The sequence below is a fragment of the Cebidichthys violaceus genome, unplaced genomic scaffold, assembly GCF_023349555.1.
Source record: "Cebidichthys violaceus isolate CVI_PGR_0920_01 unplaced genomic scaffold, fCebVio1.0.p SCAF_11, whole genome shotgun sequence".
In the NCBI taxonomy this organism is placed as follows: domain Eukaryota; kingdom Metazoa; phylum Chordata; class Actinopteri; order Perciformes; family Stichaeidae; genus Cebidichthys; species Cebidichthys violaceus.
The window spans coordinates 14651278-14672961 of NW_027176274.1; the positions used below are offsets into that span (position 1 = coordinate 14651278).

The window sequence follows — 21684 nt, forward strand, 5'->3', positions numbered from 1 at the left end:
TCCTACAGAGAGTGTGAGGTCATCAGTTTACTTGCCCATGAGGAAGTCCCATTTCTCATAACATCCTTTGACAAAGCATTTTAAAGCAGAGCGAACCAACAGATTATCTGTGACAGCGAATTAGAATAAAGATAAATTACACAATAAATACACGCCTGCGGCATTTTGATGTGAACAAACAGGAACCTGTGTTTGTCTTGTAAGAAGGAAGCACAAAGCATCACATCACAAAGAAAAAATGGAAGTAAGAGAAAACAGAAAGAGGTAGTTAAGTAAAGGATTGTGGTTAATAAGTAACAGGCCACAACAGTCACCCCCGCCCTGCAAAGCCTTCTGGGAAATTTTCTTGGCAAGCAGAATGAGTGTGTGTGAGTGTGTGAGATAACGCTGGAATAAAGAACAGGAAGAGAAGATAGAGCAGCGCCATCTCTGACACACTCTTCTGGGTTCTCCAGCTGTCTCGAGTTCCTCGTCTGTCCATAACCGACGGCTCCTCTCATGGGCAAAGTGAAGGCCATGTCTGGGCCCCTGGCTCGGAGGCCGGACAACTCTGCTTTCAAACAGCAGAGGCTGCCTGCCTGGTCTCCCATGCTAACTGCTAACACTGTGCTGCCCTTCTTCTACTTTATGGCGTTGTTGTGCATGCTGCTGGGAGTATGGCTGCTGCTTACCGTGCAGAGCACACAGGAAACAAAGGTGAGTGTGGGTCTAAAAAAAAAATGTCACTTTCTTATTTAGTCGTTCTTTAATATGTAAAAATATGTTTGTGTGAAATGCATCAAGTAATATGCCTGTGAGAGATACTAAGAGAGACTGAATACCCTCGTGGGCAATAAAACAGGGAGTGACAAATGGAGGAAAGACCCATGGTTGTTTTGAGTTTCGTAAACCAGAACGGTTTATTTGCAATTCATTCTACTTTTTAATGTACTCTGTCTTTTCAGCTGGACTACACAGAGGCCGGGACATGCGATACATGTTTTGAAATGCGTAAAAATGTGAGCAACGCAGCACAAACCTGCAGCTGCAAGGTGGAGTTTGAAATTAAAAAAGCATTCAAGGTAATAATCTCTTAAATTTGACATGTTGTGACAAAGTAATCTGAATTTTGGGGTTCACTTACAAGCTTTTTTCTAGACACCCAAGTTATTCAAGTGTGGTTGAAAGCTCCAAAAGAGCCGTAGTTAAGACTGCTATATTCCAATGTCAAGTATTAACTCTACAGGCCCCGGTGCTTTCATTTCTTTTTGCGTGCTTTTAATCTGAAAGAACCTATGCTGATGTATCCTGCTGCTGTTCCAGGGAGACGTCTTTTTCTACTATGGCCTCCAGAACTTCCATCAGAACCTCCGCAGATACATGGACTCCAGAGATGATGGACAGATGGTTGGAAGGAAGACAAACTTAAAGGTACTCCACAATATTTCACAATAACATTGTTAGGACACTTTCTTTACTGTCAGTGTATTATGTTGACATAAAATACTGCAACAAATGCCTCCAGATAGCTTGAAGGATCAGGTACTTTAGAGACGATGTATTAACACTCTTTAACAGTTGAGTGTGGATCTGACGCTAATCTTAACAACTTTATGCACTAATGGGTATTTTTATGATATATTAAAAATCTTATTTTGTAAAATGAACAAATATTTTGCAAGTAAAACCTGAATCCGGAAAGTTTAGTTTATTTATTTTGCACAATTTAAACAATAAAAATAAATAATATCACAGAGCAGGAAGAGGCAAAAAGCCAACTGGGCTTATTTGAAGTCTCCACCTATATCATATTAAAATGTTAGAATATTACAGAGAATATAAAATGAATATGCATAAGATATGACTATGTACAATATTGTTGACAAGATATGAAATATGAAAATATCAATAAATTACAAACAACGAAAAGTAATGTTCAGAAAGTAGTAAAAGTTGTATAAAATCACATGACAGTACACAATAGCACACCACTGCTTTGATTCTTATTTTCACCATTAACGTTGTTTCCTGACTAGAGCCCAAGTTCATACTGCAAGCCGTTCACAAGCAGCCTAAACGGAGACCCCATTGCCCCCTGTGGTGCTGTGGCCAACAGCATCTTCAACGGTAAGCACCACTCATAAGATATCAATCATCACCTCCACCCTCTGAACTCACATGTGCTCTCCTAGACTCCTTTACCCTGAGCTACCGAGGCTCCGGTGGCCCCGCGGTTCCGGTCCCTCTGTTACGGAAAGGCCTCGCCTGGTACACGGACAAAAACATCAAGTACCGCAACCCGAAGGACGGCAACATGACACTCGCTCAGGTGTTCGAAGGTAAATAGGGAGGAAACACAGAAACCGTACGAATCGCTGTCGTCATTCATCGTGACTGATCTGTGATTACCGCACAGGCACAGCACAGCCTCTGTACTGGCAGAGGCCCGTGTACGAGCTCGACACCCTCGACCCGACCAACAACGGCTTCATCAATGACGACCTGATCGTGTGGATGAGGGAGGCCGCCTTCCCCAACTTCAAGAAGCTCTACGGGGTTTTATACCGAGCCAAAAAGCCCTTTACTAATGGTCTGCCTGCAGGGAATTACAGCATCGACATATCCTACAGTATCCTTTCACTGCTAACTGTGGCGTGGGTTGAAGTATTGTGTGTGATAGTTTCCTTTGTCTTATCTCCTGTTAAACACAAGCATGCGGACAGGGACTTGTTTTAGGACTACAGAGCGGCTATTCTCCGTTTAGCTTCTCTTCGTGTTTTCAGCCTTGACCTCTCGGCCTTCCAGACTTCCCTGTGCAGTACTTCCGAGGCAGAAAGCAAGTGGTGCTGACCACGCTGACCTGGTTCGGAGGTCAGAACCATTTCCTGCCGGTCGCTTACCTCGTAACCAGCTGCCTGATCCTACTGATAGCCGTCGTCCTCACGGTGGTGTGGTGCAAGTTTGGGAAGAGCGGGAAGAACATGGAGGAATGAAGGGTAAGGCGGGCAGTGGGATGCCGAGTGGAAGAAAAGTGACAATTGTCGTGCTGTAGGAGCCGTTTGTGGAGACAACAAATCTGATGCATGCAGACGATGGTTTGACACAACAATGAGGAAGTTTGACGTCTGGAAAATTACTTTCCCAGCTATACGAACACATCAGGGCTTTTATTGTGATGTTTCCTTATGTATTGATTTTACTTGAACTTTTGCATTTTTTCTTTTTTTAAATACACACCATTTTGGTCATGCACTGTCAATATTTAACATATATTTTTTATAATTATTAAATTAACAATTTACTATCCACTCACTGAGGTGTTGAGTTGTATTTATGTCTCAGAAAATGCAATGTGAAGAAAAACTACACTTGATAACAGATAATACAGAATACCAACTGTCAGAAACCCTGTAATGCTAATTTGTAAGCTAATGTGTAATTTCGTGGACAATGTTTTTATAATCACAGCACAATGAAGGTAACAGTAAGCCTTGCTGTGAGGTATGTCTGTATGCTAACCACGTTCACCATCTTAAAGTTAGCATAACATTTGCCGACATCAACCATTTGTGCGGTCTCTGCTACGGCCTATGAGATTTTGTTGCTAGAACAGCTGAAGATTGTAATAAAGCATTTTTCTTTTAAAACTCTTTATTATGTACAATCAGTGAGAGCCACATAAACACAATCCCTCTGTGACCAGGGAGCACCAAACCGTATGTCGATGGCCCTGGTTATTGAGCATAATCAAAGCATGATTGGTGGCACAGCTGTGTGAATATCACCTCCGCCAGGTGAGGTTGCTATTCTGTAAAGTTATTAAGCAGCTTGTTCCGTTTTTTCCAATCCATCTGCACTCCTGCCACAGAGTGTTTGGTCAGATGAGTACCACAGGAATGCAGTCCAACCGGTGCTACAGACGACGACTCGACACATCTTACAACACAACGATCGGCCGCATCGAAACCAGCCAAACAAAACGGCTTACCACACATACAGATACCAGGAAAGAACACTCAAATTAAAGACGGATCAAACACCCATTTCAACACAAGACGATCACCATGATGCACAAATAAAATCTAAAAAGTTCAGGACAAACACAGGAAACTATCAGCTGTAACAGATTAACCCATCCAACTCTTCTCTCTGTACCTTTTTTTTTTTTTTCTTTTTCTTGCTCGGACATTAACTAGGCCTTTAAAAACGTTTCACACATTAAGACTGCTTTATCGGTGGTTTGGCTAAACTTGTGCTATTGGCACAATCGTGACAGGTGGTTCTGTTGGATTAACATTGCATATACACAGAAAAAGGCAACATTTGGTCTTTCATATGACAAAGAATCTCATTGGATTAATCTTCCCGATTAGCCTTTTCAAGTTACCAGACAGCATCTCTGACGAGGTGAATTTAAAAACAATTAACAACCTACTCATTGTCCACAACAGTGCAACCACAATTGAATGTGGACTGTGGTGATGGGCTATTTTTTTTTTTTTTTTTTAACAAGAGTTTCTCATCAGCAGGATGTGAAATAAAAAATAAATATCAGTAAATCATCTGAGAGTTTAAACAGGTTTGCAGTAATGGGATTACTAGAACTATACACAATTTCAAGTCATGCTTTTTCAACAAAATAAGACCAAAGACGTACCGTGGAAAAACTAGAGTTCTCTAGAGGAGGAATTCTTTCACCGTGGATGTGGGACACTTAATGCAACATGCAGTTCATTCACTAAAAAGGACCCTTTAGATTTGATGAATGTTCCTCATCAGGTACATTTCATTTAGTTCAGCATGTAACAGAAGAATAATGGAAATCACAGTTTCACAGAATGCAAGAACTACTACGGATCACAGAACAGGGACAAAGTCTTTATCAAACAGTAGTCGGCTTTCTCCTTCTCATCCTCCCTCTGGCCACACCCCCGTCTACGCCGCTCACACCTGGCACAAACACATTCATCTTTGTGGTTTCAGTGATAGGACTGTAATGGCACTACACGAGCAGATTGTGGCCATGCAGAAACATTTAGGCAATACAGACATCTCCAGACGAATCTAAAGCTAAGGTAGTGTTCATTCAAGACTCGAGCCCAGGCTCCAGGGCTCACAGGTTCACACCTCCTCCTCCGCCGCTAACAACCCTCTATCTTTGTCTGTTGGGTTGGCAGTGAGGTGGGGTGGGGGGGGGGATTAAGGCCATGTGCATCCAGACTCTTCAGCTCTTTCCCGTTGGCTTCTGAGTGCTACTCTGAGGTACCTGATAGGTCAGATCCTCGGTGGGCGTGACCTGTCCAGTGGCATTTTTGGGCGTGTCGTAAGCGGACCGCCCCGAGTGGCCGCTGTCTGTCCGCGGGAGCAGGGAGGCCGGCCCGGCACCCATGAAACCACACGCTGCGGAGGGCTGGTTCAGAGAGGAGCCCCCCGACGGGTGGCAGCCCATGTCGACCACAATGGGCGTGGCGTATTCGGATCCCGAGGCTGGCAAGGGCTCTGCGTAGGCGTGGTACACGTCTGGCGAGATGGGAGCATCGTACAGGTCGGGATCAGAGTATCCCGGGTCGGGCCCCTCGTCGGGTTTAAAGGTCGACCGGGCACCTAACGTCGTGACGCCGCTCACCAGGGGCTGAGCATATTCTGAAAACACAGCATGTCACAGAGTCGTGTTTAAACTGGAGTTTGGTTGCGTTGTCAAAGCTATCACCTCTAAAGACAACTTGACTTTGTGCCGTGAATCAGTAAGAACAGCTGGTTGCTTGAACAGCGTTTACCTGCGGGTTCAGCATGTAGTCTGGGTACGGCGCCTCTCCCCGAAAGCCGGCCCACCTCACTGCTGCTGTACCGAACCGAATCCTCCGTCTCCACCATCTTAGAGGGCAACAGCTGCTTCATGCTTTTCCACCAGTCTGCAGCAGAAGCACAATGAGATGCACAGCACACTCTCACGAAACACATGCAGACGCAGCAGCCGGTGCTGCAGGCGGGTCACATACCTGTGCGGTCCCAGTGAGGGAGATCATATGTTCCTTCAGAACTCTTTTTCCTACCGAGAGAGGAAAAATAAAGTCAAACTAAAGCTCTCAGAGGGATTTCTTCTTCTTTGCATGATAATGAAAACACACACCTGCTCCTCCAGTGCCAAGCACAAACCACTATTAAGATGAGGGCGGTCAGAACCATGACCAACACGGGCACCAGAACTGCAGCCAGTGCCACATCTAAAGAGCAAGAACACGACAATAAACATCAGAATGTCTGTATTGTGGATCAAACCAGCTTCTGTCTTTATGTTTTAAATCAAAAACTCTGACGCACCTTTGCCAGTGTGAGGAGGCATAGTGGTGTTTCTAATGTCTGGGGTGTGTGTGGTTCCGCCAAGGTGGGGGGGTCGTTTTGTACCGGCAGGAGGTGGAGTACGACGAGAGGGGGGAAACATCCTTGGCCACGGCTCTGTCCTCCGCCTCACTGTCAAAAACAAGACATTTAGAATTGAGCAGGAGCTTATGAATCTCTTTATTTGTTGAGGTACAAACCAACGACTTCTAACCAACCTGTATTTGTATTTTGGCAGCCAAGCAGCTCCAACTTGAGTGCGATTCTTTGGTGCCACAGGGTTGGATTTATCCTCACAAAGCGGGCCTCAATTGGGGGAATGAAGTTATTCCTCACCTCATGCAGGTAGTTGGTGTTGCCTTGGAAAATCTACCGTAAAATGAGAACGAACCGTTATTAGTGCCAGAGATTTAAACCAAACTATGGTCCAGTACGAGTAGTGTTGGAAGACAAAGAAGTTCAGCAGAGCAACTCTTGTGCCAGACTGTGAACAAATGAACTATAAACCATAAGCTGATTATTTTCCAACTTGGCAAGCTAATAACAACTTTCCTCTACACACTGACTTTGAGTACACGCGCAGGAATATTCCAATTTTGCCCATATTACGAAAAACACAATATTCCTGCTAAGCTGTTTACACGGCTAATGAAATTCCACTAATATTCCCATTTTCATGCAGCCATGCATACTCCTAATAATGTACAATGCCCCCGTGAATTACGTCCTACGGCTTCATATCCCAAAACCTGTTTATCAGTGACGTGGCAGCAGACAACCTGCTATCCAAGTCTTTCATAATGTCTTAAAGTCAAGCGTTTCTCCTGCAGCACAGAAATGGGGGCTCGCATCTCTTTCCCAGCCTTGGAGCAAGGCAGGCCAGAGACCAAGTGTCGCAAACAACGGAGATGCATATACTGACTACACTGTATACACTGAATACATGTCCAAAAACCTTTGTGATTTCAGCATATCACACATGTCCTAATCAGAAAACGCAACATGTGGAGGCCTAATTAGGAACATCCATGCAGAATATGCTGTTTTAATGACCTATACCCAATTCACACCATTGTTCCATGGTGAACAATAGTGAATATTAGTATCAGTTACTAAGAGCTGTGAGAATCCCAGCAGAGAGCAGCTCAGCCACTAAATCCATATCCATTCATTATTAATGCCCAAGTGTCCTGACTTGTCTATCACAGCACTTAACTCAAACCACTGACTGTCATCACTTCCTGCCATAAACAGCTCTTAGTCAATACCGGTTGCTATGGAAACGGTGAAAGTATGTGCCCCTGCAGCTGTCTGAAGGGACATTTTTTTTGTCCATCTGCACTAATTTGAAGAAGGAGGAAAACTAAAAGCCCCATGATGTAATAGTCGAGTACATGGGGCTTATTGATTTGGTGATTGTATTACCTTGTCTTGTGAAGAATTGGCTTCCCTGTAGATGAGCCACTGCAGGCCGTCGTTGCTGTACAGGACCCGGTATGCTGAAACGTAGTACTGGTATTCTCTTAGGGTGGAGCCAGTGGTGGTGATACCTAAATGAGAGGACAGTAAGAACAACAACATTTTGGTTGTGTATTAGAGAAATTAACATTTTGACCAGATCATGGTGATTATTATTCATCCTGATCTAATAGTTGTTCAGATGTTGCACTAAAAGCCACAAATAACCTGCTGGTGGCACTAGAGGAAAAAGTCAGAGGATCACCAAAGTCATAAGGACTTTTCCTCTGGGGACCATGAATGTCTGTACAAAATTCCATGGCAATCCGCCGTGCCGCTTACGTGACTGAAATGAACCACATGTGTGGTAAAACGCTGAGGGATGGTTTTACCGGGGAGCCTCATTCAAGGCATACAGTCAAATTAAAAGTAATGGCTTTAGTGTTTATTCATTTCAGCGGGCGTGTCTGTTTTTATACACATGTATTCATACGTGGTCGTCTACCTGTGATCCTCTTCTCCCTCTTGAGATCGACCTGCAGCCACTGCTGCTGGTCCATCTGAGAAGATGCCCAGGGCAGCCCCGCCTTTTTAAGCCGCGCCCCCGATGGCGCCCACACACTGTCCTGACCGAGGATGTTGTTCCACTCCCACACAGACGAGGCGGACAGCTGAGTGTCCGCCACACCGCTGGACTCTAAACCGAGCGTTCCATAGCAGCCTGCGAGCACAGAGCGATGTTGTGCAGGACATTACAGCAACAGTCACACTCCATTCAAAATGACAGATCCTGACTTTAATAGTTGAATTTACAGGACACAAATATTACAGCTTATGAATAAACTCACCGTTGGTCCTGAAGGTGAAGAGGCTGTTGGACAACGTTCCTCTGAGGAGAGAAGTTTACGACGAGACACAGACAAGTACATTAAGACTTTTTACCGATAACCACTGAAAACATTTTTACAAATGTCTTGCATAGTTGTTTTTTAAAGCCATGATTCAAAATGTACCCAGGAGTGTCTTACCCAGTAGACGTGACATTGTTAGCCAGTGTGGCCTCATAGTGAGGAATGCCTTTGCTGCTGACCACGTTGATCCTCCCCCCCACGGCGTTGGACACCACGCCTGCATGGACGGCTGCCACGCACACAGGAGAGGACTGCGGAGCGAGAGGAAACATTTTCAGCCATAAAGATACAGTTATGTCGGCTTAATAGTGAAAACCTTGCGAATGGCTGTGTGTTGATGGGTGTGCCAGCTCTTGCAAATCACTATATCAAATTTGGTACGACTTTTTAAATTGAAATTCTCGAAAAAGTATCAGATATTACACGATATTTATATGGATTTATACTGCCTATAAAATGAGGTACGTCGTGCTGGACGGGTTTTATCTGCAATCTTCCACCCCTAACGCTACGAAGAACTACTTCTGGACTTTTTTTGTGGAAGGAATCAAAATTGTTGCCGAGTGTCTGTGGTTCAAATGCAGGAAAAAAAAAGAAACAGTCAGCGGCAACAGGCAGTACTGTCTAACACTGTGTGAGCACAGAGAGCGAGCTCTTAACCTTCAGACCGGTGCAGATAAAAAGGCTGATGAGTCAGCATGATGTCACTTCTCTGTATGGAGGATACTGAGGGTCAGTGACGGTAATGATTCACTGCAGGCTGCATTCCTGTCCGGACCTGCTGCCACATCACTGAGAAACGGACAAAAACACAGATTCCACTCTGGCCATGAGCGAACAACTGGTCGAGTGAGGTGGAATTTTATTACTGGAAAAGACCCACTCTGGAATTCACAGCTGACAAGATTGTGGGGAAAAAATGCTGGTGACCTACTAAGCACATGTAATCTCACACACACACACACACACACACACACACACACACACACACACACACACACACACACACACACACGCGCACACACGCACAGCAGTCAAATGCTGCCACAAGCAATCAACACTTGCCCTGTGACTCTTAAACTTCCCAAAAGCACACGGCACATCCTAAAGAGCTCCACACCAAACCACTAACACAAACACAAAGCTCTGCTCTGAACCGCCGCACCCTGCCTCCAACAGAGGAAACCATGCAAACACACACACACACACACACACACAGAGACAGAGACAGAGAGAGAGAGAGAGAGAGAGAGAGAGAGAGAGAGACACACACACACACACACAGACACAGAGAGAGAGAGAGAGAGACATATGATATGTGGGATGTGGAAATATAAAAACCAGTACATGGATCACAATAAGAAGAAAAAAAAGTGAGCTGCAGGGTCTGGTCTGGGTGGGGCAGAATGAAGTATGCCTCCATCATAGTCACTATCATGTTACACACACACACACACACACACACACACACACACACACACACACACACACACACACACACACCTGAAACACAAGCATGAATGAATCACTTGCACACAGAAAACACATGCATGCAAACACAGAGGTCCTCTCCAGCTTCTCACTCACGCCGACTCAACCCTCCAGCTTTCTGTCTCACACACTCAGCACACAGCCGAGCTCAGCGCCCTCTTGCAGCTGGACTGGATTAGAGGCTTATTATTTTCAGCCAAACTATTATCTCACCTCCCTTTCACCCCCTGACCCTGCCCCTCCTCTGTTCCTGTGGGGCACCTCACTCCCTGAAGCACCCCCCCCCCCTCCAAACGCTCCTCCCTGTCCTCCCATCAGCCAGCAACACCCCACCCTCCCTCCCTCCACTAAACCCCCCCAAAGCTCCGAGCATGAAGTCATCAGCCAGAGACTCGGCGCCCATGACCTCATGCGCAGCGGGGGTGCTGTGAGGTCATCAGAACAGGACTCGCATACCATGGAGCAGAGGCCCGTTTACACAAGAGAGAAAGAGACGACTCAAACGGAAAGATGTGCAGACTCGCAGCGCAGTAATGGGCATCGGCGAAGAGACAAAAACAATGGGGCAGAGCCACGAAACCATGAGTAAGCAGATGCTGACAGTCTGGTGGACCCTGTGGGGTGACGGAGGGCACCGTGACTCACCTGGAAATGTGACGCCGAAGACACCGCAAAAAGAAAAACGCATGCCTACTGTAAGTCCTCACCTCTCTGTATCCATTAGGTATAGTTCCAGAAATCTCCTCGGTGGAGGTCAAGCAGCCGGCCGGACAGTATTTACTAAGAAGAAGAAAGACACACACACACACACACACACACACACACACACACACACACACACACACACACACACACACACACACACAATGAATATTGTACAGCGTGATCACTGCACACATATCCACACAAAGCGAATGTTATTTACCTGAACTCTGCCTCAGGGAAATCAGTCCCTTTGTCCAGGCAGGTGATTAGATCTGCAAAAGGCAAACAAACAAGTGTCATAACTGGTTTCTAACCCATCACCCCCTTTTTTCTCTTCCTGTTTCTCTCTGAAAAAACAATGTTCAAGAGGCCACGCATGACACATTCACACTGACCAACAGATCAAAACTCACAGATATCCTTCAGGGCTTTTCATGGCAGAAATGGTTCATTTGAACCCAAACCATGAGCCTAATGATTCCCAGGTTTGTTGCCCTAAACTCATGGAGATTTGTGGCAAATTTCACCCATGCGCAGCATGACAAAATATTCACAATCGTCCCGTCGAACACGTCGAAGTGATGGAGCACAAACAGGTCTGTGTGTTTGACATGAGGCACACCACATATGCCCGACAGGATGCTGTGGGCTGCTGGGAACTCTATGCAAACCCTCCTCTGTGGTGGTCAGTCCCGGTGAGTCTTCACCAGATTGTCAAAAAAAAATGATCTGGGAAACCAACCAGTGACTCAGACTGACAAATACTACCCCCCCACCCTAAACCACCGCAAGTCGCCATGATGACTGATTTACTTAGCTGTGCAAACTGTCCTCCCACGCCTGCCCACACGACATGAAAAGCACACATCGGTTCTTAGAAGGGGAAGTCTAGTCGGGGGTCCATTTGACGGCCTTGTTTGCCTTTCTGCGTGATTCGGCTGTACCGGGGCGACCACTCGCAACTGTGACGTCACTGCCCTCCTCTGCTTGTGGCTTCAATTATCCGTTTTATTTGAAGATTTTCCACATGACAGAGCGCGGCCGGCTGAACTCACAATTACACAGTCACAACAACATTCTTATCGAGGAGAAAATGCATTTCAGAGTTGGTTTCTGTGTCTCATGGACTTCAGTATTGAGAATGAATCAAGTATGAATTATGTCTAATGCATCCATTATCATTAACTATTTTGTTTTTAGTACTAAAACTCACCGGCAACAGAGAAGTCTGTGGAAAATCCTAGTATGAATAATTCTAATGGTTCTAAAACTATTAGTGGATTGACAGAAAATTTACTTTCAACAACTTTGATGATTGTTCAATCATTCCAGCTTCTCAAACGTCAGTTTGTATATTTATTGTCTTTGGGTTTTGTACAAAATAAGGAATCTGAAGACGGCATCTTTTCCAAATAATTAGCAGCAGACCTAGATAATAGAAAGATCTTTCAAATCTAGAATCTAACCAACTTCTTGATCCTGCAGCGGTTGGCACACTAAAATATCCTGAATATTTTTCAGGACAATATTATTGTCAGTGCTATTTGTATACTATCATGGGTAAACATTTTGTCAATGATTTAAAGAAAAGATGGATCCCTAATATTCTACAGTGTACAAACATCAAATAACCGGACGTTAAGTTGGGACCCTCATTTAATCCGTGTTAACTCTAATGCTGCATGTCAAGCCTTGCTAAATATTAATTTCTTGAAAAGTGATGGTTGCTGCCACGGACACAGCGTGAAGGGGAGAATCGTTTTAATAATACGACTGATCTGATACGAGAGGTTCCTCCTGAAGAACTTCTAATAGTCTAATTTACTGTTTACTTTCTGTATAAGGGATCATAAGTTGAGATAATAAATGCATTACAGTGATCATAGAAGGCATAAATGGTGTAAATCTGACGGCATTTGATTCAGACTTGTGAAGCCGTGTTGAAACACAGAAACGTTACTAGGTTCTGACCCGGTAATGTTGCCATCGTCACTTGACAGCCATGAGACCAGCATGTTAAATTGCCATCGGGTCAACTTAAAAGGGGGGGGGGGGGGGGGCGCTTATTACCACACTTCTTCTGTAACGACATCACATTAGAGGAAGGTTAAACAGCTTCTAACAGGCGGGCAGTCTTAATATAAAACCACAAATTATGATTACTCTCCATTTCTCTCAAGCACTCTCACTTCCTCTTGCCCCTGTTCTCCTAAATGTCATGCTGTCCACAGTCTCCTCTCTTCCTCTTAGCCATCTTATACCAGCCACAGACATGGAGGGCTGTAAAACTGCAATGTGACCAAACCCAGGCTCAGACGGCCGAGCAGAGCTAATACACACACATCTGCTGGAGCCACTCGTCTGTATTCAACGCTGTCTGATCTCACGCTAAAGGGGCATAAAACACATTGATTTGAGGCGATGCCCACTGGCATGATGACCCTGCACACGGACTTCCACATATGTGGCTGATCGGACCTAACGACTCACAGCAGAGCAGCTCTTTATCTCCGTGTGTTTAAATAAACTCTTCAGTGGTGAGCGTCGTAAACGCTCCTCTCTTTTAGCCTCGAGCAACGAGACACAGTTCCCCATTCAACCCGAGTCCTCTTTGACTGTTACTGTCTTTCTTCTTCTATTCATGAGCTGCACACACTGTTTGCCAACGGGATAACTGGAAATGTTTATCATCCCCAGTAATATAGGTTGACCCTGACATGCAAGAACAGCACCACTGGACACAACACATTAAAAAGAAAACAGCATTTTATAAAACACATGTTGCGTTTCCTGAAATGTGGTTTGGAGATCCTCTGGGGTCCGATCCAAACCAAACCAGAAAACCTATATCCTAGACCAGACCTGAACACTAATGCAGGAACAGAATAGTTTATATAATAGTTAACGCTCTCCAGACCACCTCAAAAACACATTCTGTCAGCCACAGCCAACAGCAGCATGGCCCACCAGACTGAATCATTAAAGTCTGTACAGACATTCATGGTCCCCAGATGATTACTCCTACTGATTTTGGTGATGATGAACTTTTCCTCTCGTGCCACCAGCAGGATTAGAATGTGACTTTGTGCAAGACTTTTTTTTTTTTTTAACAAGATGCCTGCAAAACTAATTACATACCCTTCAACCTCAGCTGTACTCTGTGCTAATTGGAAAATGTTCGCCTGCTGACAAGTTAAATAAAGATTGTTAACGATAACTGCTTTGGTGTCAGCATGTGAGCGTTGTCATTGTGAGCATGTTGGCATGCCTAAACGCAACCTCGCAAACCTACAGCCCGGCCTTGTTAAGCTTAGTTTATAGTCGCCGCAGTGAAGCCGACGTGAGTCGCGCACGCCAGATACTGACGTAATCACGGCGTGGTGCGCAGCGGTGGAGGCGCTCGGTTGTGCAACTCTGACTTTTTGTAACTTGGCGCGCGACTGCCGCAAAAAGTTCACGGATAAAAGCACTATTTACATGTCAGGGGATTACACAAAGAAGGCCAGTTCTTTTTCAGATGCTTTATAACATAAAATGATAGAATAAAAAAAGAGATCTTAAAAATCTACACTTGAGTGAATACTTTGCCAGCCAAATCAAAGGATATTCAACCTTCTTTCTTTATAATGCTTTGAATACTTGACTTCTTTCTTTACAGGGCTTGTACAGACCATAAAGTACTCCATGAATATAAGACGCGAGTTTACAGGGGTGACCGTGGCTAAGTGGAGAGCAGGGCTGTCTTTCAATCAGAGGGTCAGAGGTTCGATCTGATCCCCGGCTCCTGCTCCACTCGTCTCATGTCAATGTGTCCTGGAGCAAGACACTTAACCCCAAAAATTGCTCCCGTAGCTGTGCCTACGGTATGTAGATAGATACTGAATTGTAAGTCGCTTTGGATAAAAGCGTCTGCTAAATGACTGTAATGTAATGTACAGATAACTACAATCCTTCCGTGGCATTGTGGAGGTTGGTTTATGGATTTTGGCCGGTTACACGTACGGTCTATGGGCTTATCTCTGGGGTGCACTCGTTCATTTTGTTTGTACGTCCTCTGGCGTTTCGGAGAATAACGCCTCAAACGGCGCATAGAGCATAAACGCCTCCGAACATGCTGGGAGCTGCAGTGCGAATATAAGAAAGTCTTACCCGTTTGTTCGGTGGTGGAGTAGGACAGGTAGAATCCACGACCGGTGTGATGGGTCCCACTCATGAACTGGACAGTGACCTGGTATCCAGTGGACTCAATCAGCTCTTTGACTTTCATACCTAACCCGCAGTACTTCACTGTAAAACAGGCACAGGAGAGAGAAGAGAAGCTTGTTCAGTTTAACACACATAAAACAACGAACAATATGTTAGATATCAGTGCTGAAAGAATCCTTGTTTAGTGGTGGGTGTAGCTAGCTGCATTTGTAAATATACAAAATCTATTGAGCTACTATCTAGCTTAACTTTCATTACCAGCTACTCTCTTTGGAAGCAAGCCCTGCAGCGCTGTGGCATGAGAACAACCCTTACTGTAGGATCAATCACCGTCTTTCACTGCGATTACATGCACTTCAGTAACCTGGCATTGTCGGCATTCTGCAGCAGCTTGATTTCTTGATGATTGTGCAAACAAATACTTTGATATTTGCAGCATCACAGTGTCAACCGGGCTAATGAGATGCATGCAGGCTATGGGCTAGCAGCTTGTGGCTCCTTTCTTTATTTGACCATCCCACAAGCACTTCTGATGCAGTTTACTGGCGCCTGAATGTGTGACTAGAAGGACTTCCTCACTGAGTGTTCAAAGTCTGATGTGTTTAAACAGTTTGGTAGGAACTATTGCTCCAATTGTGGTTTCTCCCCCGAATCAGTTGAGTATCTACTTGGTCACTCTCACCAATCCCACTCCTCTCGGGTCCGATGCCGTTGTAGAGGCGGAGGTAGTTGACCTGGCAGTTGCTGTCTTCGATGTCCAGCTCGGCGAAGCGAAAGTGGACCTTGTTGCCGCGGGGCACGCTGATCTCCCACTCGCACACCGTGTCGTTGGGATATGTCCCCGGGTAACCCAGAGAGGACAGAGTCCCGCTGCTGGGGCCAAGTACACTGGGGCCACAGCCATCACCTGCAGGACAACACAAACACAGAGTTTCAGGGGAGGGGGGGACGCCACTGAGAAAGCACACGAAACAGATCTGATTGGTCATGTCTTGCCTTCTGTCGACTGATTTGTTGAAGCATGTTTTGCTCATGTTTTCCCTTTGTTTGGGCTTCATGCATCTATAGAAAAATGGCAAATCAACTAAATTATTGGCTGAGACACGTGGCTATCGCTCAGCTGTTGTTTCACTCCACCCCCCTCATTGTAGCGATCCACAGACGGTCGATGGGAAACGACAGTCAACGAGACAGAAAGACATCGAGAGCGCTGCAAGCTGCAAACAGCTGTTTCCCCTGCTGATTTTGAAGGAGAATCGTTCACAAATTCTAAATACATTTTGCGCTCCACGGGAGTCCTCTGATTGATAATTGTGTTCTTTTGATTTGGAAACAGAAGCCTCATGTTGTTGTTATTTAGCCTTTCTGAGGATATCGCCACGATGCTGCTTCAAGGGAACTTTTGATAGTGAGTTATTCACCCTAAGAGGATCGATTTAAAAGCAGATGAGTTATTTTAAAATGTGTATTAACAGTGTTATTGATAGACTGATATGTATGCCTAACTCCAACGATTTGACAGCGAATCATTCTCCTTAAAATCGACAATAGTTAATTTTGAGTGAACCCCACAAACAATGTACTGCTGCCATAAATACTCACAACTAAATGAAATGAGCTTTAATCCAAAGTTATATATTTGTAACACGTGTTAAAATATTCCTGTCTTCTATACTGAATACCCCAAAAGACTAAATCAATGCACGTGTATCTTTTTTCATTTGATTTGCTGATGAAAAGATATATTTAGAACACCACCGTTATCTTAAATATCTGTCTTTTCTTGTATTTCCCACTGAGACTCCCATAGGTCGAGAGGGATCCACCCGAGAGCACATGTGCGTGTTCTTGTACATCTATAAATCAGCAGCATTAGTTTCCTTTAGCACACAGAAAGTGTAATAACACAGCTTTGTACATTTGGGGATTTGTTTGTGTTTCTTTACACAGGTTAATACAGTACAGTATTAATGTAGTTGGCCTTCACTGAAATGGGCCTTTCCGTTTGTTAAACGTAAGTGATATCTGGAGCGCCTGTAGATGAGCAGCGATGCATCTATAAATCATAAGGTTGCTGGATAAGATGTAGATTGTGAGTATGACGTGAGACAACTGCTCTGGATCTGAGCTGGAAACCATTAGACGATCCTTCAGTTAGTCGACCGCAACTATTTTGATTCTGATAATTGATAAATCCTTTGAGTCACCGGTTGAACAAAAGTGCAAAAATATTCTCTCGTTCCAGCTTGTTAAATGTGAGGAACAGCCGGTTTACTTATAGTAAACTGAACATTCTGGGGTAAATTAGACTGTACGTCAAACAAAACAGGACATTTGAAGACATCTGGATGTTTAAACGACTTAACAACCGATGGAGAAGATGGCCGTAGACCTTTTCCGGATACGTTTGTTTTTGAGCTGTCAGGGAGCAGGAGCGTGGATGCTGTGGGCTCTGAGATAACACTGGGTCACGCCTCATGGCGCTCAGTGGATGTTCTGTGAGCCTGGAGTTGTGCAAGAGCCTCTCAGTGGACACTATCCAGATGAACAGGACAAAAACAAAAGCTTCCCTCAACTCTGACTTACAAACACTGAACAACTGCATGGCATTCAGCAGGACTTCACACTACCTTCCTGAAGTTACCCCTTAAAGCTCAAAACCTAATTTTTCCACCTAAGTGTATCATCATCAGACCCACTCAGAAGATTAAGATGATCACACAAAATACCACGAGACACTCTTTTAAAGTTCATGTGAAATGTAAGTTATGACAAACTGTGTCCACGTGTTTACAGAGATACCCCCACTGCTAACGTTACCCCACCCCCAATCTGTGACCACCTGAGGTCGGCTGTGGGCTCTTAAAAACGTCCAAATATTCGCATTTAGGTTCAACATAGTGAGTGGCGTAAACCGAGCACAATCACAGCACAGTGTGCCGGCTGTGAATGCAGCAGTAGGTTCACCGTGTATTGGGTAGAAAGTGGGCTACCTGGAACGAGAAACAAGGCCACACGCTCCTAAATGTGCTGTTGTCTCGTACACAGTCCTCACACCCAGACTCCATTTAAAAAACAAGCAATTTAAAAAAGGTAGCAAGCTTATCGGGAAAAGCAACAAAAAAAAAAAGATATAGTGACTTTAAACTTTTAAAACGCCACACGTTAATTCAGCAAGCAACTAACACGGCGAGCAGTCGTTACTACTTTACGAACTCTTTTTTTCCAGAACCAGTTCGCCTGGTTTTACTAAAGCACTTTCACCGTAACGGGCGGCGGCAAGCGGTGTAAAACCGAGCGGAACTGCACGTACACTCGGCCGTGTAAGGTACGTTTTTTAAAGTTTGGAGGACAATAACGACGTGCCGTCGCCTTAATAAGCACATCTCTAAAACACCCCCAAAAGGTCCGCGTTCAACACTTTAAGAACCAGCATGGCCGCATGTCGCTGTGCGGTTTGTTACACTCTCCACTCCTCCAGTTGTCACCGCAGCTGTGGGGGCACCAACCTTTCTGAGCTCGACAGCCCTCCGTGGTGAGAATGATGAGAATCGACAGGACGAGAACCCCGGCCCCTGTCGGTTCCCTGCCCACCATTACCGCTCTGCCCATAGCAGCCTGCAGTCTGAATGCATGATAATGCTCGCTCCTGGACCAGCTGCACCGCTTCAACCTGTACCGCGGGGTGGTGGTGGTGCTGGTGGTGTTGGGAGGGATACACAAACTGATCCTCGAGAGCGAATCCCCGTGTTGTTTTCCTCCCGTGAATGTCTTTTGCTTGTCGTTTTAACAATCCAGTGGTTAGCGACACTCTCACTATAGAGGTAACTGCTCCTCACACACTCACACACACACTCTCACACACACACACGTCCAAGCTGTGCCGAGCTACTTCCTCCACCGAGGCTCCTCCTCCTGATCTGGGACTGGGATACCCGAGTCCCCCAAGTGGTCTGAATGATCCCAGATCCACCAACACGCCCTTTAATTAAAGTCACTCTTTGATAGTGGTGGAAGAAGTCTTCATGTCTTTTATTTGAGGTAAAGTAGCAATACCGCTGTGTAGAAATCCTTTGGTACAAGTAAAAGTACTGCATTTAGTAAAAGTACAAAAGTGTAAGCATCAAAATGTAGCCTACTTAAAGTACCAAAAGTAAAAGTAATCATTCTGTAGAATGATCCATTGCAGATTGATTTATTTACATTATTGAATTATAAATATTGGTGTGAAAATTGTTGCAGTTAGAGCTTATTTTTCACTAGCTTGAGAACGACTCAATGCAGTCTCATCTTTATCCACGATAAATAATACATCATCATTTATTTGTTGATTGTGTTTTGTATTATGAATCAGAATTTGCAAAGTAAGGGAAGGTATGAGATATATGTAGTGGAGTAAAAAGTACAATATTTCCCTCTGAACTGTAGGGAAGTAGCAGGAAATTAAAATACTAAAGTAAAGTCCAAGTACCTCGAAATTGTACTTCAGTACAGTAAATGTACTTAGCTACTTTCCACCACTGCTATTAAATACTTGTTGCACTGTTGTTACCAATGCAAACAAAGATTAGACAACAGACCCCATAATGAAGGATGATTTATTACCCAATAGTGTTCTTTTTCTCAAAAAGACTCCTTTTGAGGACAGATTTTATCTTTATTTTCATTTTATTAAGACATGTTGACGCGTCGCAGTAAGAAAAGCAACAGAGGCACATTTTATTATTTATTGGCTTCTGCATTTTGTTGCTTGCATAGTTATTTAAACTAAAGCATTATGTCATATTATATTAAATAACAATCATTGTGCACTATTATCATATACCTTTTAATTGTCTGTGCATATTGCATATGTCTATGCTTGTATTTTATAAGATGAAAAATAATAAAACCTTATTGATACCCATAGGGGGGATTTACATAACATAGCGTCACATTTTCATCTTTCTACACAGTTTGTTCTTTGCTAGTATTTGAAACATGTAACCTATTAATACGTTGCAACCTCATTTGTACATAGCATCGCTGTCTGAAAGCTTTTCAAAATATCTAATTGAGATCATTTTGACTGATATTGGAATTAAGATATGATCTGCAATATTAGAAGGAACATAATTATTTTTATTTTTATTAAAAAACATTAAAATGATTATGGTGTGATTTTTTTGCGAGGGGTTTCTGTACCAAACTGCAGCACGACAATATTTAATTTAAAATGGTATTTCGACAGACATTTCACCTTGAGAACAAATATTGCGTCTACTTGCCTTTTGAAAATTGCCTTCGGCCATATTGCAATTTTGAAAAAAAATCTGTTTTCCTCCTGGACAATGCACTCAATGCAACATTTTGGTAAATGTACCATTGTTTGTCCGCAAGCAGAACATTTTTACCAGTAGTCCTTCACTGAGATGTTCTAAAACAATGATATTACACATAGTAAATATGTAATATATACATATACGGTAGGCCTATATTGTAAAGATACATAGTATATTTAATTCTCTACAGGTATGATGGGGATCTTCAAGATTGATTCAATCCTATCTTATCTTTATGTATTTTGAGCTCCCTACAATAAAACAATGCAGTATAAAATCTGCAAAGCACTACTATATCCAACCATCTGATGACTGCAAAGGAGTAAAAGTAATAAAAAAGTTGTTTTTTTGTTACATTCCCCCCTATAATGTTGACAAACTAAAAGTATGAAGTCTTATGAAATATAACTTAATAAAACTGTACATAAATAAGCATTTCTGGATAAGTGAATGACGGCAGTAAAATCAACCGAACCATTGTGTTGTTGGTCATTTACCGGGACTTACGTAATGACTCCAGTGTGTTCCTGGAATTTGGTTGTTTTATAGAGGTCTGTATGAGCTAATACATTCATTATCCCATCCGCCCTTTTATTATTCCATTAAAGTGTTGTCCTTTCAGCTGTGAGCCTCTGTCTCTACACCAAAACCTACTAATACTGGGCTGTTGAAAGGCAACCTAAATGCGTGGTTATTTAAGTGAGCCTGTACAGAAATCATTTTGTCTAATTGATGACTGGATGGCACACACCATATGTCCAGGCTTGAGAATACATTTATGTAAAGACACCTATTATTGTTCTACAATACACCCTCGCTTGGCAAAGAGCTTGAATGTGATGCAAATGCCAAGAGTAACCAATAGTAACATGTAGCAACAAACACCGTTTTAGCCTGTAGCCTGTGAGTAATATGTTGGATGATCCAGAGGTTGTTTCTTCATTCTGGATGTGTGTCTGTGACTGTGTTATTACATCTCTGTGTGCAGACTGAAGGCAGATGTCCACGAGGGTGTAAGAAAGTGTTCAGAGAAGCAGCCAAATAGTCCCTCATGCTGGAATTGTCCACTTCTACATTCTCTCCCATACACGCCCTCGGCCTGTTTTTGCATTCCCTATCTGTATTTCTATGACACATTTGTCCAAGAGCTCAAGGGGAACTCCAATATATTCAAAGCGCCGGGCTTATCAAGATGCCTCCCTGAGGGCCATTCTTACAATTCTCATAAACGTCTAATATAGATAACATACTATTATGTAGAGTACCATTATTGA

The 21684-nt window shown here is 43.8% G+C and overlaps 2 protein-coding genes across 2 annotated transcripts; one reads left to right on the forward strand and one right to left on the reverse strand.

The window, feature by feature from the left end:
* The first annotated feature begins 357 nt into the window (after positions 1-357).
* On the forward strand, positions 358-3631 carry tmem30c (transmembrane protein 30C). The gene is made up of 7 exons (XM_068705053.1): positions 358-696; positions 945-1061; positions 1303-1410; positions 2016-2106; positions 2172-2318; positions 2396-2608; positions 2785-3631. The coding sequence occupies exons 1-7, from the start codon at positions 499-501 to the stop codon at positions 2970-2972; spliced, it is 1062 nt and encodes a 353-aa protein (XP_068561154.1). The 5' UTR covers positions 358-498; the 3' UTR covers positions 2973-3631.
* On the reverse strand, positions 3627-18955 carry dcbld2 (discoidin, CUB and LCCL domain containing 2). Its single transcript, XM_068705049.1, has 15 exons — positions 18599-18955; positions 15772-15996; positions 15033-15170; positions 11104-11155; positions 10886-10958; positions 8805-8938; positions 8625-8665; positions 8282-8497; positions 7744-7868; positions 6537-6687; positions 6301-6450; positions 6110-6203; positions 5979-6028; positions 5757-5891; positions 3627-5622 (listed from the first exon to the last, which is right to left on the reverse strand). Exons 1-15 carry the CDS (start codon positions 18699-18701, stop codon positions 5204-5206), a joined length of 2106 nt encoding a protein of 701 aa, XP_068561150.1. The 5' UTR covers positions 18702-18955; the 3' UTR covers positions 3627-5203.
* Between the last annotated feature and the right edge of the window lie 2729 nt (positions 18956-21684).